The 20,165-nt window shown below is 40.7% G+C and overlaps 1 protein-coding gene across 1 annotated transcript in view; it reads left to right on the top strand.

Moving 5' to 3' along the window:
* The window catches only part of LOC122562923 (polymeric immunoglobulin receptor-like), a 73,061-nt gene extending 62,540 nt beyond the window's left edge, over positions 1-10,521 (top strand). The window contains exons 7-9 of the mRNA XM_087973490.1: positions 3,055-3,143; positions 8,865-8,917; positions 9,441-10,521. Of these exons, the coding sequence (XP_087829616.1) occupies positions 3,055-3,143; positions 8,865-8,917; positions 9,441-9,695 (397 nt within the window). The 3' untranslated portion in view covers positions 9,696-10,521. The remainder of the gene's footprint in view (positions 1-3,054; positions 3,144-8,864; positions 8,918-9,440) is intronic.
* The last annotated feature ends 9,644 nt before the right edge of the window (positions 10,522-20,165 follow it).

Raw genomic sequence — 20,165 nt, 5'->3', positions numbered from 1 at the left:
TCAATAGCAGCATAATTGTACTCTAGCGCAATCTGTAACCTCATAGCCCAGCATATTCCCTACTCAACCATTAGCCTTAAGCTAGGGAATCAATCCTCATTCAATGAAGAGTGCAGAAGAAAATATTAACAGCAGCACCAGGCATACCTACAAATGAAGTGTCAACCTGTGAAGCTACCAAAAAGTACGACTTGCATGCCAAACGGCATAAACAGTAAGTGATAGGCAAAGCTAATTGATCCCACAATCAATGGGTCATACATAAGCTCTGCTGTCCTTCCATACTCAATAATGAATGTTGTTGGACAATTAAAAACTTACTGGACCAGGAGGTTCCACAAATATCCCCATTCTCAATGGTGGAAGAGCCTAACATATTAATGCAAAAGATAAGGCTAAAGCATTCACAGTAATTTTTAGCTAGAAGCACAAAGTGGATGATTTATTTGAGCCTCCTCAAATAGACCCAGCATCACAGATACCACTCTTCAGCCAATTCAATTCACTCCATGTGAAAATGGTTGGAGGCACTGAATATGGCAAAAGCTATAGGCCCTGATAATATTCTGGCCATAGTACTGAAGACTTGTGCTCCAAAACCTGCTAATTCCCCCAATCCAAGCTGTTCCAGTACAGTTACAACACTGGCATCTACCAGCAACATAGAAAATTGCCCATGTATGTCCTGTACATAAAAAGCAGGATAAATCCAACCCAGCCAGTTAGCGCCCCATGAGTTTACTCTTAATCATAAGTAAAGTGGTTGAAAGTTCCATCAATAGTCCTATCAAGCAGCATCTGCTCAGCAATAACCTGCTCAATGATACCCAGCTGGTTCTGCCAGGGCCACTCAGCTCCTGACCACATTGCAGCCTTGCTTCAAATACAGAGAAAAGAGTTAAATTCCAGAGGTTAGGTGACAATGACAGCCCTTGACACCAAGGCCGCTTTGATCAAGTGTGGCTTCAAGGGGCCCTTGCAAAACTGGAATCAATGAGTATCAGCGGCAAACTCTCCATTGATTGGAGTTATACTTGGCACAGAGGAAGATGGTTGTGGTTGGTGGGGATCAATAATCTCAGCCCCAAGATATCTCCGCAGGAGTTCCTCAGGGTAGTGTCCTGGCCCAACCATCATTAGCTGCTTCAATAATGACCCTCATTCCACAGTAAGGTCAGAAGTGGGGATGTTCGCTGATGACTGCACATTTTTAAGCACCATTTGCGATTTCTCAGATACTGAAACAATTCATGTTCAAATGTAACAATACCTGGACTAAATAGAGTCCTGGGCTGACAAGTGGCAAGTAACATTCATGCCACACAAATGCCAGACAATGACAATCTCCAATAAGAGACAATCTAACCATCATCACTTGACATTCAATAGGGTTACTATCACTGAATTCCTTAGTATTAACATCCTGGAGGTTAACAGTGACCAGAAACTAAACTGGATTTACCACTCAGGCGACTGACTGTGTGGAGTTTGCACGTTCTCCCCGTGTCTGCGTGGGTTTCCTCCGGGTGCTCCGGTTTCCTCCTACAGTCCAAAGATGTGCAGGTCAGGTGAATTGGCAATGCTAAATTGCCCGTAGTGTTAGGTAAAGGGGTAAATGTAGGGGAATGGGTGGGTTGTGCTTCGGCGGGTCGGTGTGGACTTGTTGGGCCATAATCTAATATAACTGTAAGTAATCTAATATAAATGTAAATATATATATACCATGCATTGGCTACAAGAGCAGATGAGAAGTTAGGAATACTGCAGCGAGAAACTCACCTCCTGACTCCCCAAAGCCTGTCCACCATCTAAAATGTACAAGGCACAAGTCAGGATTGTAAAGGAATACTCTCCACTTGACTGAATAAGTGCAGCTCCAAAACATTCAAGAATCTTGACACTGTCCAGGACAAAGCAGCCCACTTGACTGACATCGCATCACCAGGCATCTGAGCAATTTGGGGTGCTACAAGCTTGGCTCTTTCGACATTCCTTTGATAAACCATGACCTCACCAGTATCCAATGTGGAAAAGTGGTTAGTTGAGTGGGAGGCTGAAGGAACTCATCTTTCACGTGCCTGATCTTTCTGGATTATCTAGCAATCACCCATTCCTCCTCAGTCTTTCTGGTCTTAATCTGCGGTGTATCTGCTTTGTTAAACATCCTATGCACAGAGTTAATGGCTTCACTGATTCACTACAGCAACGTTAAGTGTTGCTTAAATTTCAAAACCCAGAGCTAAATTTCTGCAACTGAAAACACTGTCCCTACATGAAACAAGCACAGCTCCGTGCATGACACCAGATGGGAATTTCACACAGCTGAACTGTCCTGCCATGTCTTCAGGCTAACCTCAGGATAGTTACTTTGAAATGGAGGTGAAGAAAGCAAAAAATAAAGCAACTCACCAATCAGCTCCAATTGATCTACGTCTTTGCAAACAGACACTCAAACTGAATACTCAGCAATCAATCAGCTTTCCCATGATACCACTGTTTGATTTTTGTTTTAAACTCAGTGTTCTGGAAGCTGTAGTGGCAACAGCTCCCTCTCCTAGGCAAATCCAATGATAGTGTGTTTACTTTCTGTGATTGATTCCAGGGGCATGTTATTTAAGTTGACAGTTGAGAACAGCACTGGGAGCACTGTTGAGGTTACCAGAAGGGCCAACTCGGGGCTGTGATGTTGAACCCAGGTCTCTAGGTGTCCTCTCAATGGATTTAACATATCCCACAGCAATATCTGATGAAATGTAAGGGAGACATTCCTGGAAACATGGCCAAGATGTATTCTTTAACCAACACCAGTGATTCAAAACAAAATCTGGTTATTAACACACACCTATTTTTGGGATCATACTGTGTGCAAATTGGATGGCATGACTTGTATATTCTAACAGTACCCACATTCCAAAATTACTTCATTGCTTGCAAAGTAATGTCCTAAAGTTAAACTTAAATGACCTCTATAAATATAAATATTATTTCTTTAAACGGATGTCCAAAAATCAATGGAGAACCAACATTGACCCTTGACTATTCTTTATATCACAGACTGGTTTTCATTATAGTCGGTGTGCTGGGGGCGTTTCTTATTGTTTTTGCAGTTTCTCTGCTTTGGTACATGAAGAAAATGAACAAGGGTGAGTTTCTCTTTCTCTTTCTCTTTGATCATTTCATTACATGTCAATAGTACAATACAACAAATACATTGCTTATTATAAAACACCCACAACTGCAATATACTGCACATTCTAGTCAATATTTTAGATGTGATAGACTAAGACATTCATGTTGCCAGTTAAAAGCTAATATTGCCCTGAACTGTGCAGAAACCTGTATTTAACATGGGTTTTGAATAATAGAGAAATGACATGAAGTGATTTTGGTAAGAGTGAGATTTTTGCCAGAAGAGTCATATCAAACTCAAAACATTAACCTTGTTTCTCTCTCCAGTGATGCTGCCAGACCTGCAGAGTTTCTCCAGCATTTTCTTTTTTGATCCTCCAGTTTGATGTGAATGGCAGAGTGGTGACTATACCAGGCCTATGAGATTACAGGTTGCGATAGAATGCAATGCCACTCCAGGTGAAAGCACAGATCATTCATCGAATCCCAGTTTTAAGTTCTGTTTGAAATCTATCCCATTTAGCAGGGTTAGTGCCACAGAAGGTGGCACGGTGACTCAGTGGTTAGCACTGCTGCCTCACAGCACCAGGGTCCCAGGTTCGATTCCAGCCTCGGGTGACTGTCTGTGTGGAGTTTGCACATTCTCCCCATGTCTGCATGGGTTTCCTCTGGGTGCTCCAGTTTCCTCCCATTGGCCATGCTAAATTGCCCTTGGTGCTAGGTGCATTAGTTACAGGGAAATGGGTCTGGGTGGGTTACTCTTCAGAGGATAGGTGTGGACGGTTGGGCTGAAGGGCTTGTTTCCACACTGTAGGAAATCTAATCTAAACACAAAGGGGATTATCTGCAAAGTGAAGTCACATGGAGAGCAGACCAAGTAATGACAGAGGTAAAAACAGGACTGCAGATGCTGGAAACCAGAGTCTAGATTAGAGTGGTGCTGGAAAAGCACAGCAGGTCAGGCAACATCCAAGGACAGAATACAATTCCCCAAAGGTGAATTAGTGAACCAGATGCTTAGTTATAAGCGACAATCAATGACAGTTGCTTCAATTTTGGATTAATTGAGATTTAATTCCAATGTTTGCTTGGTAGGACTTGAACTTATAGTTCCAAAACATTAGGCTGATCACATGAATTACTACTTTAGTGACATTACCACAACACCACTGCAGACATGTGATGGTGCAATTGAAAGTAATGAGCCAAATTTCTTTAATTTGACCCAATCATATTATGCATCAGTAAAATACAGGATTAACATTTTCTCTTTAAGAAAATTTGCATACAAGCCATATATTGAGAGTGTGGTGCTGGTGAGGAGCAGGAGAATCAACATTTCAGGCATAAGCCCTTCATCAGGAATTCCTCGGCTTGCACCTGAAACAGCGATTCACCTGCTCCTCAGATGCTGCCTGACTTGCTGTGCTTTTCCAGCATTACACTCTCGACTCTGATTTCCAGTATCTGCAGTCCCCACATTCTCCATGGAATAATCCATAATGGAATGTGTATTCAAGCAGTTATTAGATTATCTGTAATTTATAAAAAAATGCAGTCTAATTTATTTTAGCTTTTCAGTCATTTGTGATTGAGAAATTGCTCTGCTTAAGTACAAACCCATCCTTCCCCAAGACATGCGAGGTGAAATCTTTAGGTGAGTAATCTTTCAGGATAAATGCATGTGGTATGTTAGTCAAATTCCTCTCAGTAATATCTTAAGGGAAACATGAATGGAATGAGTCATTGGTGGCCTTATATTCATACAAGCATGAAGTTGCTGACAGCACCATAACTAGGTAAAAACAATGACTGCAGATGCTGGAAACCAGATTCTGGATCAGTGGTGCTGGAAGAGCTTTTGCGTCGATTTTGCTGCTCGTCGGATGCTGCCTGAATTGCTGCGCTCTTCCAGCACCACTGATCCAGCACCGTAACTACACATGCAAAAAAGAGTGTGCATCAAAGGATTCTCCTTGTGACAACTCTGACAAAGTTAGATTTTGAGTAAAATATTAAGTCACATTTGTAGACAAAATTTTGTACAACAGAAATCCAGATGTGTTTAGGATTGACATCTGAAGTTAAATCTAGATATGAAGCACAAAAGACTGTCCTAAAGAACACATCATGCTGGCTGGATGTGTGAGGGAGAGCAATGGCAGCAACACAAGTTTATAAACCTGTTAAAAGTCATTATTTATCATTTATCACCTATTTTTCCCTTGCATTTTTAAAAAGAAATAATTAATCCTGATGCAGCTGTAGTTTATGGTGAAGAGGTAGTGTAAACAGTTTCTCAGCTTAGATGCAGAAATAACAGTAGCATTTGTCAACTGGAACCTGTTTCACAACTCTTCACTTCCAATAAGAAAATAATGTCAGTAAAATTCCTGTGGAATCCACCTCCTAACTTTGTCATTAGGAGACAGGTTTTTAATACTATTGATTCATTAAAACTGCTCCTGGTATTTTCATGAAAATTGTACACACTTATGGTCATTCTTGTGCAAACTGAACATCAACGAACAAAATTGTTGCATGTTTTTTCTTCTATGTTGCATCACATTTGCTTCCTTTTCCTTTCTCATTTAAAAGATTTTTTTAAACGTGAATCATACGGACTAAAATTCTGGGGAATGAATGATTTCTTCTGGTTGAGGTTGATGGGCCATCAACTTAAAATAATGAGCAGAAGAATGATGAGAAATGTTAGGAGAAGGTATTATCACAAAGAATGGCTAAGAACATTACATTTTTTTAGGAAAATTCAGATAATGACTTGAAGTGGAGGAAGATAAAGATCATTGAAGAGGAATAAAAGGTATTCATATTCATATGGCCCATAAAGTGCTGTCATCAGCAACTGTGGTTCTCCAAGCCAAATATGGCTCATAAACCAACAAAAGAGATGCATTTTCCACTGATGAAGTAGTTCCAGAGGTGGCTCTGCTGATCTCTCTTACTGATCTCTCCCAGATTCTCATTGTAAATCACTATTTCTGGTCAAGATGATGGTTGAGCAATTACCATGTCCGTCATACCTTTAAAAGTGAACAGTCATAATTGATTGGGATTGATTGTGCACACATAATTTGTATATAAATATCTTCCACACTTTTATACAGTAAGTCTATTTTAAGTTGAGAACAGTCTCCTTTTCAGTCATGAGTTCATGAGTTCTGCTTTCTCTAGTTGTTAGAGACTTGTTTAAAATAGACTGTGCAGACAAAGAGTCATCATGCACCCTTTTGTTGAGTAAACAGACTTTGTTTGCTTAATTGTTGTATAAATAGATCTGGTTTACTGTCGTAAAAATTAATTCTGCCTGTTGCCAACACACCCAGTCATTGGCAACAGGTAGGGCCCACCTTTACTCTGTAGAAGTGAATGACATTTGAATTAAAATTAGGTGCTGATTTCTCCCTGTAGTAAATTATTTGGTTTCTCTTTTACTGGCATGATAGAACAAGTGGTCCTTGTCAATACAGACAAAGGAGTGACATGGTGGCTCAGTGGTTAGCACTGCTACTTCACAGTGTTAGAGACCCAGATTTGATTCTGGCCTTAGGTGACTGTCTGTATGGAGTTTGCACATTCTCCCTGTGCCCGATTGGGTTTCCTCCCACAGTCCAAAATATCTGCATACTAGGTGGATTGGCCGTAGGAAATGTTGGGATGAGACTGGGTTGGTTACTGTGGACTCAAGGGGTTGCTTTCACACTGTAGAGATTCGATGTAGAATTGAGGGATCTTTGAGTTGCAAAACCCCAAACAAATATTGGGTAGAGGGACAGGGTTTAATTTTCACTTTCACATCTTGAACAATGTGCTGACAGAGCACTTGGTAGGAATCAATGGGATAGAAACTGAATGGATTATACAACAGATGGTGACCTACTCTATGAGATAGTGAATGAAGATAGCACTCAGAAAGAGTGGAGGCAATGTAAAATGACCAAGAGCAGTATTTTTCTCCATATAGTGTGATGAAGGTTCAAAATATATCATTGTTATTTTGAAACATGGGTTCTAAAATAGAGGAAAGAAATGGATCTTAGTTTTCAGACCATGAAAGATTGTTTCTCAGAAGTCAGAAAGTAATTTTGCATGAGTTAAAATAAATTTCTAAGAAATCATGTGATTTAGATAAATGAAAAGCAAACCACCCGAAGAGTTTTACAACCAGGAGAGATAAGTAAGTAAATCTGAGGCAGGTTCATTCAGACAGAAATCATTCAGAGAGAAGAGATCCTTTACAGCAGATACGCTGTCATCAGCAGTCCAACCTGTCAGGCCTGAAGAAAGCTGAAAGAATGTCAGAAATAGAAGGCTGTTGAGGTGTCAGAGGGGCATCGTGCAAGGCTGTTGAAGACTTGAGTTTAAGAAACGTATGTTCTGCAGTAAATAAGCTGAGTTGTCAAAATGTTTAAAGGTCTCAGGAAGAGACATTAACTAAAGAAAATGGCATATGGTGAATGCAAAAACCTTTCCATTGTGGGCGGCACGGTGGCACAGTGGTTAGCACTGCTGCCTCACAGCGCCAGAGACCCGGGTTCAATTCCCGACTCAGGCGACTGACTGTGTGGAGTTTGCACATTCTCCCCGTGTCTGCGTGGGTTTCCTCCGGGTGCTCCGGTTTCCTCCCACACTCCAAAAATGTGCAGGTTAGGTGAATTGGCCACACTAAATTGCCTGTAGTGTTAGGTGCAGGGGTAAATGTAGGGGTATGGGTGGGTTGCGCTTCGGCGGGTCGATGTGGACTTGTTGGGCCGAAGGGCCTGTTTCCACACTGTAATGTAATGTAATGTAATAACAGCTCCACCACCTGAACAATAAGCTTTACAATGGAAAGAGGGGTCACTCTTCATTGAGGTTCAGATTCTATAAGGTTGTTGTTGTTGTGGTAAAAAGGGTTGAATTGATTTTCTGATATTTGTAAAGAAACCATTTCAAATAGATCTTGAATAGTTTATACGGTGCGTGCTTTGGTTTTGCGTACTAAATAGTGATTTTTGTTTGTGGTCTCCCAGCTATAGGAAAGATGTTGTAAAACTTGAAAGGGTTCAAAAAAGATTTAGAAGGATGTTGCCAGGATTGGAGGGTTTGAGCATAAGGGAGAGGCTGAATATGCTGAGGCTATTTTCTCAGGAGGATCAGGGGCTGAGGGGCGGCCTTACAGAGGTTTATAAGTTCATGAATGACACAGATAGAGTGACCAGCCAAGGTCTTTTCCCCAGGGTTGGGGAATACAAAACCAGAGGGCATACGCTTAAGGTTACAAAATGTAAAAGGCACCCAGATGGGTAAATGAATAGGAAGTGTTTAGACAGATCTGGGCCAAATGCTGGCAAATGGGGCTAGAATAACTTAGGATATGAACAAGTTAGACTGAAGGATGTGTTTACATGCTGTATATGTCTATGACTCTATGAGTCCACATTGGCGACCTCCTGTAAATATATTCAGTGACTGGCCTCCATGGTAAACAAAAAGTAAAATAAAATCTATGGCTCATCAAAGCTGGCTCTCACTCTGGGATCTTACTTGTCCAATATTACCATCAACTATGATTGCAATAATAGGAAAATCATGTATACAATACAGATGAAGTTCACCTGAATATAAATCAATGTAAGGTTATGCACACCACAAAACATGCTCACTTTAGAAATGTTACCCTGATTAACTATTCCTGCCACAGCTCTTTCAACAATAACTTTGTAATCTTTCAGGGAATTGCTGCATTATATGTAGTCGAAGAGATCAGAATGCAGATGATAATCAGGTAAGAATATTAATTCTGAGTTCTCTGAATAGTATTTTGAAATTTGCAGAACTAGCTAATCGACATTTTGTACAATCCAGAAACCAGCCAGTCAGCTGATGCAATCAATCCTTTCTCTCTCATGTGCATATCTAGCTTTACCCAAAGGTAACCATACTAATTGCTTCAACCAATCCTTTGAAGAGAAGGATTTCAGGAGAAGCTTCTTTACCCAGAGAGTGATCGGAATGTAGAAATCTCTACTAAAGGGACAGTCTGTAAAAATCCCATAAATCCATTTGAGGGGAAGATAGATTGGCTCATAAGGACAAATGAATAAAAAGATATGTTACTGAGGTTAAGAGGATTGGGAGAAGGTTCTCAAGAATAGCATAAACTAGTTGGAATGTTTCTGTGCTGTAAAAATTTTCAAAACTTTACAAACTTATAATATTAAAACAAATATATTTGCCCTCATAATGCTACAAATCTATGGTGAAGTTACTCAGAAATAAATTGGATTGTGTGTATTTTTATAATGCAGCAACTGGCAGCAACAGAAGAGAGCAACATATATGCCAATGTAAGAGTCGCAGAAAGTAGCTCATCTGAAACACGCAGTGATGGAAATGTCCAGTTCAATAAGAATGAAAATGGAATCAATTACGCAACAGTACAGTTTCAAAAGAAATCATCAGCACGGACAGGTGAGATGGAAAAGGACATGATTAACAACACAAACAGTGTCACCTACAGTGAAATCAATACTTCAAGGAAGTCCCCAGAGAACATTGGATAAACTTCATCTTTCATAATCTGCAAGATTCTCAAAAGGAAATTTATGTAATATTACTCATGAGGGAAACCATTTATTATAAGTGATTCTCATCACTCCTTAGACTATAAAAACGAAAGAGCGGAAGTAGGCCATTCAGCCTATTGAGTCTGGTCCACCAATCAATGAGCTCATGGCTGATCTGAAAATCCTCAACTCCACCTTGTTGCCTTATCCCCATGATCATTGAGACCCTCACTGACTACAAATCTGTCTATCTCAGCTTAAAGTATACTTAATGACCCAGCCTCAGCAGGCCTATGCAGTAAAGAATTCCACTGATTCACTTTCTTCTGAAAGAAAAGAATCCTCCTCATCTCTGTCTTAAATGGACAACTCCTTACTCTGAGGTTATCCCCTCTGATCCTAGATTATATAACAGGGAAAATAAACTCTCTGTATCTAATCTACCAAGCTCTCTCGAACTCATATTTTCAACAAAATTTTCTCTCCTCCTTCTGAACTCCAATGAGTACAAATCCAATCTACTCCACCTCTCTTCATAATAAAATCACTTCATATCCAAAATCAACCTAAAGAACTGCCTCCAATGTCAGTACATTTCAATCTGAGACTGGTACAGGTGGAAAAGGGAGCAAGTCAAACAGTCAGGGCAGGAAGGAATAAATCAGCAAACAAGATAGGACTGATCAATTAAACTGTATTCACTTCAATGCAAGAGACCTAATGGGGAAGGCAGATGAACTCAGGGCATCGTTAGGAACACGGGACTAGGATATCAAAACAATTACAGAAACATGGCTCAGGGATGGACAGGACTGGCAGCTTAATGTACCTGGATATAAAATGCTACAGGAAGGATAAAAGAGGGGGGGAGGGATGGTAAGAGAGGAGGGGGAGTGGCATTTTGATAAGGGACAGCATAACTGCTGTTCTTAGGGACGATATTCCTGCGAATACATCAGGGATGTTATTTGCGTGGAACTGAGAAATAATAAAGGGATGATCACATTATTGGGATTGTATTATAGACCTCCTAATACTCAGTGGGAAATTGAGAAACAAATTTGTAAGGAGATTTCAGTTATCAGTTAGAATAATAGGGTGGTTATGGATGGAGATTTTTTAACTTGCCAAACATAGACTGGACTACCATAGTGTTAAGAGTTTAGATGGAGAAGAATTTGTTAAGTGTGTACCAGCAAATTTTCTGATTCATATGTGGATGTTCCTCCAAGAGAAGAAGCAAAACTTGACCTAATCTGGGAAATAAGGCAGGGCAAGTGACTAGGGTATCAGTGGGGGAGCACTTTGGGGCCAGCGACCATAATTCTATTAGTTTTAAAATAATGATGGAAAAGGATAGATGAGATCTAAAGGTTGAAGTTCTGATTAGGAGAAAGGTTAATTTTGACGATATTTGACAAGAACTTTCAAAAGCTGACTGGAGGCAGATGTTCGCAGGTAAAGGGATGGCTGGAAAATGGGAAGCCTTCAAAAATGAGATAACGAGAGCCCAGAGTAAGTATATCCCTGTTAGGGTGAAAGGAAAGGCTAGGATGTGTAGGGAATGCTAGATGACGAGAGAAATTGCCGTTTTGGTTAAGAAAAAGAAGGAAGTATATGTCAGGCATAGACAGGAGAGATCGAGTGAACCCTTAGAAGAGTGTAAAGGCAGTAGGAGTATACTTAAGAGGGAAATGAGGAGGGCAAAAAGGGGACATGAGATAGCTTCGGAAAATAGGGTTAAGGAGAATCCAAAGGCTTTTTATAAATACATTAGGGACAAAAGGAAGAGAATAGGACCCCTCAAAGATCAGCAAGGCAGCCTAAGTGTGGAGCTGCAGGAGCTGGGGGAGATACTAAATCAGTGTCTTGTGTCAGTGTTTACTGTGGAGAAGGACATGGAAGATATAGAATGTAGGGAAATAGATGGTGACATCTTTGAAAATGTCTATATTATAGAGGAGGAGGTGCTGGATGTCGTGAAGCAGATAAAAATGTATAAATCCCCAGGACCTGATCAGGTGTACACTAGAACTTTGTGGGAAGCTAGGTAAGTGATTATTGGGCCCCTTGCTGAGATATTTGTGTCATCGATAGTCACTGTTGAGGTGCCAGAAGACTAAAGGTTGGCTAACGCGATGCCACTATTTAAGAAAGGTGGTAAGGAAATGCCAAGGAATTATAGATCAGTGAGCCTGACATCGGTGGTGAGCAAGTTGTAGGAGGAAATCCTGAGGGGCAGGATTTAAATGCATTTGGAAAGGCAAGGACTGCTAAGGGATAGTCAGCATGGCTTTGTGCGTGGGAAATCATGTCTCACCAACTTGATGAGTTTTGTGAAGAAGTAACAAAGAGGATTGGTGAGGGCAGAGTGGTGAATGTGATCTATATTAACTTCAGTAAGCCGTTCAACAAGGTTCCTCATGGGAGACTGGTTAGCAAGGTTAGATTTCATGGAACACAAGGTGAACTAGCCATTTGAATACAGAACTGGCTCAAAGGTAGAAGGTGGTGGTGGAGGGTTGCTTTTCATGTGACTAGTGGAGTGCCACAAGGATTGGTGCTGGGTCCACAACTTTTTGTCATTTATATAAATGATTTGGATGTGAACATATGAAATACAGTTAGTAAGTTTGCAGATTACACCAATATTGGAGGTGTAGTGGACAGTGAAGAAGGTTACCTCAGAGCACAATGGGATCTTGATCAGATGGGCCAATGGGCTGGGGAGTGAGTGATGGAGTTTAATTTAGATAAATGTGTGGTACTGCATTTTGGAAAAAACAAATCAGATGAGGACTTATACACTTAATGGTCACGTTCTAGGTAGTGTTACTGAATAAAGAGACTTGGAGTGCAGGTTCATAGCTCCTTGAAAGTGGAGTCGCAAGTTGATAGGATAGTGAAGAAGGCATTTGGTATGCTTCCCTTTATTGAGTATCAGAGTTGGGAGGTCATGTTACAGCTGTATAGGACATTGGTTAGGCCACTTTTGGAATATTGCTTGTAATTCAGGTCTCCTTCCTATCAGAAGGATGTTGTGAAACTTAAAAGAGTTCAGAACATACTTACAAGGACGTTGCCAGGTTTGGAGGACTTGAGCTATAGGGAGAGCTGAATAAGATAGGGCTCGCAAAGTTTGTGAAGGTTTGTAGCTCAGGTTGAGGTTTAGGGTGTAGGTTTGCTCGCTGAGCTGTAGGTTTGATATCCAGATGTTTCATTACCTGGCTAGGTAACATTATCAGTGGCGACTTCCAAGTGAAGCGAAGCTGTTATCTCCTGCTTTCTATTTATATTTTTCTCCTGGATGGGGTTCCTGGGGTTTGTGGTGAGATAGGGCTGTTTTCCCTGGAGCGTCGCAGGCTGAGGGGTGACCTTATAGAGACTTATAAAATCACAAGGAGCATGGATAGGATAAATAGACAAAGTCTTTTTCCTGAAGTGGGGTAGTCCAGCACTAGATGGCTTAGGTTTAGGGTGAGAGGGGAAAGATATAAAAGGGAGCAAAGAGGCAACTTTTTCACACAGAGGGTGGTGTTTGTTGGAATGAGCTGCCAGAGAGAGTGGTGGAGGCTAGTACAATTACAACACTCAAAAGGCACCTGGGTGGGAATATGAAAAGGAAGGGCCAATGGGACTAGATTAGGTTAGGATATCTGGTCGGCACAGACAAGTTGGACCAAAGGATCTGTTTCCGTGCTGTACATCTCTATGACTCTAAATGTTTGATAATGTGTCGTGCAGTAAACTCATGATAAAGTGGAGTCTGTGGGAAAGTAGCTAAATGGATACAGAGGAATATTTCCACCTGTGGAAGAATGCAAATCTAAGGATGATCAATATCGTGCATTTATTAATAAATCTCACAGAAAAATAGGAAAAAGAATTCCTTAATCAGAATATAAACCACAGCAAATGATTAAGGCAAAAATTCTTATCTGAAAATTAGATTAGCAAATAAAAGGAAATAGAAAGATATGCAGAAAGGCTGAGATCAAGTAGATAGCATAGAAGGAACACTCCTGTTATATAATCAGTACAGACTAGTTGTTTATTCCATGTAATTCTATGCATATTCTAGTCAGTGCTCTCAATAAGAGCTGTTCAAATCATTGCTGTTGTAAAATTCTTGTCTCAGTTAAGACAGCCTCCATCAGTCCTAAATTTCCACAGAGCTGTTTTCAATGTATGCACCGTTAGTGTATTTACATGACAGAAGGTAAAACTGATATATATTTTACTGTAACATCTATATATGTTCATCAGTATTGGTTGCATGTTATAAGATAAATGTTCAAATATTAATAAATGATGTAACAAAAATATGCACAACTATATCAATTTCAAAATGAATATCATTTAAAAGAAATGCAATGTGACAACTATAAATATACCCTGCATTTCCTTCATGCTTATGTGATTTATAAAATCCCATGCAGTTTGGGCCCAACAAGCTTTTCAACAGAGGTTTAGCAGAACATCCTTACTTTTCATAGAATTCTTACATAGTGGAAACAGACCATTTGGTCCATACCAACCCTCCACACAATACTTCCCATGGCTGATACACCTACCCTCCACACTCTGGATAATTTAGCATGGCCAATCCATCAACCTGCATATTTTTGAACTGTGGGAGGAGACCCACATAGACACAGGGAGAATATGCAAACTTCACATAGACAGTTACCTATGGCTGAAATTGAACCCAGGGCCCTGCTACAGTGAGGCAGCAGTGCTAACCACTGAGCTACCATGCTGTCTTCTTTTCATAGAGCCAAGGATATTTCATTTTAAAAACAACTCTTCCAGCTTCAGCTACCAAATTCAAATGATTCGGCACATTATGGAGATGATACAAGAGGAGGATGAAAACCACCTCCCAAATTACATCAGACAGCTGTGGTGCTGAAAATATTTATAATTATAACTGTTACAGACTCACATGATAATTGTACCACACTGCAGAAAGGTACAGTGACATACTTTATAATTAAAAAACACAATTATTTCCTTTATCTTCAGCCCAATTTTATTTTTACTCCTTTCAGATACATCTGTGAAACAATCCAATCATGAAGTCCACAGTATATTCACAAGGGTAGCTCTCTGATAATGTAATTGCTCAGTTACAATACTGAGAGAGAAACAAGTTGCCCTGACATCTATTATCCCTCTAAAGGCTTTCAGAATTCTTACTATGCTGTCCACTTTATGAAATCGTAAATTCAGAACATTCTATCAAGAAACATATGAATCTCAGGGATGAGGGCTTAGGAGTATTAATTATTCTGATTTCACATTATATGTCCAAAAATGCTAATCATAACATTTTCACTCATATTAACACTTGAATAGCAAAAATAGAAATTGCTGGAAAAGCTCAGCAGGTCTGGCAGCATCCATTGAGAGAAATCAGAGTTAATGTTTCGGGTGGAGTGACCCTTCCTCGGATCAGTCATTGAGTTCTGAAGAAAGGTAACCTGACCTGAAATGTTAACTCTGATTTCACTCTATAGACGCTGCCAGACCTGCTGAGCTTTTCCAGCAATTTCTATTTTTGTCTTTGAATTACAGCATTCGCGGTTCTCATGGTTCTTAACACTTGAAGCGTGTTAACTAAAACAAATGACTTGCATGTTCCAATGTGCTTAAAATTCAGTAATAAATTTGGAAAAAATGGCAACCAATTTGGGTGCAAATGCTGTCTCAGGCAGCAATGTGGTAATGATTGGATAACTTGCTTTTTAATGAATTGAATTGAAGTAGCTTTATTGTCACATGTACTCAAAAAATTTACAAATCTCCACTTACAACGCCATCTTAGGCACAAGGTACTTAGGTACAGATTCTTCGGTGATAATGATTGAAAGACAAATATTGGCCAAGACACCTAAATGACCAGGATAAATGCTTCTTACATGTAGACAACAGCAAAGAATGCTAAAGCATGTTACACTAACAGTGTGGCTGAGGAACTGAATAAGTACTTTGCATCAGTCTTTACGATGGAAGACATGAGTATTATCCCGGTAATTCAAGAGCGTCGGGGGCGCAGAGATGAATATGGTGGCCATCACCAAGGAGGAGATGCTAGAAAACCCAAAAGATCAGATGTGAATAAATCACCTGGACCAGATGGACAACACCCCAGAGTTCCGAAGCAGATAGCTGAAGAGATAGTGGAGACTTTAGTAGTGATCTTTCAGGTATCACTGGAGTCAAGAGGGGTCCCAGAGAACTGGTAAATTGTGAATGAAATCCCTCCCCCTACCTTGTTTAAGAAGAGAGTAAGGCAATAGACAGGGAATTATAAGCCGATTAGCCTGACCTCAGTCGTTGGTAAGATTTCGGAGTCCACTGTGAAGGATGAGGTTTCTGAATACTTGGAAGTGCATGATAAATTAGGACAAAGTCAGCACGGTTTCATCAGGGAGAGGAGAAAGTGAGGTCTGCAGATGCTGGAGATCAAAGTTGAAACTTTATTGCTGGAACAGCACAGCAGGTCAGGCAGCATCCAGGGAACAGGAGATTCGACGTTTCGGGCACAGGCCCTTCTTCAGGAATGAGCAGAGAGTGTTCAGCAGGAGAAGATAAAAGGTAGGCTTTTTTTTGGAAGTCTGTGAGAGAGTTGTCCTGAGCTGGGGTAGGTCGAGTTGCAGGGAATGTAGGTACCGGCGCATGGCTGCAAGCGTGGAGTGGAGGATCCGGAGGGAGGTCCGTTGCTGGAGGCTGCGGATTTGTTGCAGGTACTGGTAGTCCTGGTTGGGTCCAAATTGTGTTGGTCGGAAGGTGATCTGGAGTCCATGGGGGATCAGTCGGTTCTGTAGGCAGGTGCTGAGAAAGGAGATATGGCTGTGGTAACGAGTCTGCTTCAGAATGTGGCTGAAGAGCTTCTGTGCAGAGGAGATGACCTGGGGTGTGCAGTGAGAGAGGGACTCACTGAAATCTTTGTAGAGAGAGGCAGAGAGCTTCTTCAAGGAAGGCATCCTTGTAAGAGGATTCGCAGTAGGTTGAAATCTTCGAGGAGAAAGTGAGGTCTGCAGATGCTGGAGATCAAAGTTGAAACTTTATTGCTGGAACAGCACAGCAGGTCAGGCAGCATCCAGGGAACAGGAGATTCGACGTTTCGGGCACAGGCCCTTCTTCAGGAATGAGCAGAGAGTGTTCAGCAGGAGAAGATAAATCTTCTCCTGCTGAACACTCTCTGCTCATTCCTGAAGAAGGGCCTGTGCCCGAAACGTCGAATCTCCTGTTCCCTGGATGCTGCCTGACCTGCTGTGCTGTTCCAGCAATAAAGTTTCAACCTTCATCAGGGAGAGGTCATGCATGACAAATTTGTTACAATTCCTTGAGAAGGTACCGAACAGGTCAGACCAAGAGTCAATAGATGTTATCTATCTTGCCTTCTAGAAAGCCTTTGATAAGGTGCCGCACAGGGGGCTGCTTTGTAAGATAAGGGCCTATGGCATTAATGGCAAGGTACTAGCATGGATTGAAGATTGGCTTTCTGGCAGAAGGCAGAGGGTGGGGATAAAAGGGTCCTTTTCAGGATGGAAGCCAGTGACTAGTGGTGCTCCACAAGGGCCAGTGTTGGGACCATAACTTTTCACTTCATACATTAATGATCTGGATGAAGGAACTAGGGGCATTCTGGCTCAGTTTGCAAAAGATACAAAGATAGTTGATGGGGAAGGTAGTATTGAGGAGGCAGGGAGGCTGTAGAAAGATTTAGACAGGTTAGGAGAAGGTGCTAAGAAGTGGCAGATGACACACAACATGGGAAAGTGAGGTCATGCACTTTGGTAGGAAAAATAGAGACATGGACTAGTTTCTAAATGGGGAGAAAATTCAGAAATCTGAAGTGCAAATGGACTTGGGAACCCTAGTCTAGGTTTCTCTTAAGGAAACTTGCAGGGTGAGTTAGTAGTTCGGAAGGCAAGTACAATCTTGTCATTTATCTCCAGAGGATTTGATTATAAAAGCAGGAATGTAATTCTGAGGCTTTATAAGGCTCTGGTCAGAGCACATTTAGAATATCATGAGCAATTTTGGGCCCCACACCTCAGGAAGGATGCATTGGCACTGGAGCGTGTCCAGAGAAGGTTCACGCAAACGATCTCTGGAATGAAAGGCTTAACAAATGAGGTATATTTGAGGATTCTGGGACTATATTTGATGGAGTTTAGAAGGATGAGGGGGGGATCTGATTGAAACTTATGGAATATTGAGTGGTCTGGACAGAGTGGATGTTGGGAAAATGTTTCTATTGGTAAAAGAGACGAGGACCCGAGTGCACAGCTTTAGAGTAAAGGGAACACCCTTTAGAATGGAGATAAAGAGAAGCCTCTTTAGCCAGAGAGTGTGGAGTCTGTGGAGCTCATTGTCACAGAAGGCTGTGAAGGCCAGGTCATTGAGTACATTTAAAACTGAGATAGTTAAGTTCTTGATTGCCAAGAGAATCATAGGTTATGGGGAGAACGCAGGAAAATAGGTTTGAGAAACTTATCAGGCATGATCAAATGTTGGAACAGATTCGATGGGCTGAATGGCCTAATTTCTACTCTTATGTCTTATGGTCTTTTGGTGTAATTCCCAAACTGAACACTTTGTAAAGCAAACAAATAAGAATGTAGACTATGGTTGTTATGATCTTCAGATCGACCAAAGAACAGAATGATCCCACTTCAAAGGAACCACTGGACAAGATGTCACTCATTATAATTATTTCTTTAATACTCAGAAAATCAGTATAAATTAAATATGAATTAACAGACAGTTAACATAAACCGTAAATTACAGCAATGACAACAAAGATAGAACTCACAGATTTACTGCGCAGTTCACTTAGCATGCATGACATTAATTTTAATTACCAACTAAAACAGGCACAATTTTGTCTTCAAGGATTTAGCCTCCTTTCTTCAGCCAATAGCAGCAACCTCAACCAACCAATCGGAATTCCACAGGTACGGTCTTCACCAAAATGGCAGAATTCTTTAGAATCTGCCAAACTCTGTCACAAATAGTATGGATCCACCAAGTAACAGAAACAACTGCAGCAACTGTATTTTTGCTGGATCCAATTGCTGTGTTCTTTGGACTGCGTACTGTGACAGTAGAATCTGGATTTGAACAACGGTATGACATTTTACTTGGTTTCAGTCAATGTCAGTTTCCCCAGAAATCTGAAGTTTTTGTTTTCGTGTTTCTAGAAACCTAAAGGATCACTAACTCTTTTGAGTTGGCTAAAGTTTCCATTTCACTTCCAATTCAGTATTTCTCAAAGTACATCAGCTTTGAAACAATGGAGTTGATCATCAAAAAACATGCTGCTACAATAAAATATTTCTGGACAATTCTCTGACTCTTTAAGTGAAACTCAGTTTGGATAGAAGTAAAGAATCAACATAGGAGCTGGAGTAAGCCATTCAGCCCCTTGAGCCTTTGGCGCCATTTATTGAGATCATGGCTGATCTGTGGCTTAACTCCATATAGGTGCTTTTAGCCCATATCCCTTTATACCCTGGCTTAACAAAATGTATCTATCTCAAATTTAAAACTAAAGGAATTTAACAACTCCTTTTACACGAGCTCCATTTTCATTGCCTTTGAAGTCAATGGATACCGCCTTCTGAGGGCAATTACTTTCAAACTAAAATATGTATTTTGCAAATGAAATGCTCTATTTATTTCCTCAGAGACAAAAAAACTGCAGATGCTGGAATCCAAAGTGGACAAGCAGGAAGCTTCAAGAACACAGCAAGCTAGGCAGCATCAGGAGGTGGAGAAGTCAACGTTTCAGACATAACCCTTCTTCAGGACCTGCTGGCTTGCCATGTTCTTCCAGCCTCCTGCTTGCCAACTATTTATTTTCTTACCTGTAAGCAGAAATTACTGATCCTCCTCAAAACTGATTGATGCAGGCCTTTGTAATTATTATGAAGATCTGGATTTGGCATCTGGAAAAACTTGAACCAAAATCTAACTTATGGACAGGGTAATTTGATAATTGTACAGAGCTATTGATTGATTCTTCTCCCACTCAGAGACCTAATTTGAAGGTTCTCTAACAGTTTGCTATTGTCTGACAAAAATATGTGGCTCATTCTCCCAAGTAGAGGAAGTAATTTATATTGGAATTTCTTTGTGTTTCTTTTTCACCACAGTCAAAGTAGTTTAGTTACACTAAAGAAGCAGGAGGTTCAACAAAACATGAGGTAGACCAAAACTATTGTCATTAGCAGATAGTGTGGTGGCTCAGTGGTTAGCACCATTGCCTCACAGCACTAGAGACTTGGATTTGATTCCAGCCTTGGGTGACAGTGTGGAGTTTGCATTTTCTCTGCATGGGTTTCCTCCAGGTACTCCAGTTTCCTCCCACAGTCTAAAGATGTGCAGGCTAGGAAAATTAGACATGAAAAATGCAGGGCCAAGGGGATAGGGTAGGGGGATGGATCTGTTTGA

The sequence above is a fragment of the Chiloscyllium plagiosum genome, unplaced genomic scaffold (genome assembly GCF_037043375.1).
Source record: "Chiloscyllium plagiosum isolate Xiang-an unplaced genomic scaffold, Cpla_swu_hap1 HiC_scaffold_26, whole genome shotgun sequence".
Lineage (NCBI taxonomy): Eukaryota > Metazoa > Chordata > Chondrichthyes > Orectolobiformes > Hemiscylliidae > Chiloscyllium > Chiloscyllium plagiosum.
Note: the sequence above shows the minus strand (reverse complement) of the source record. Positions and strands in the feature narration are given on the sequence as shown.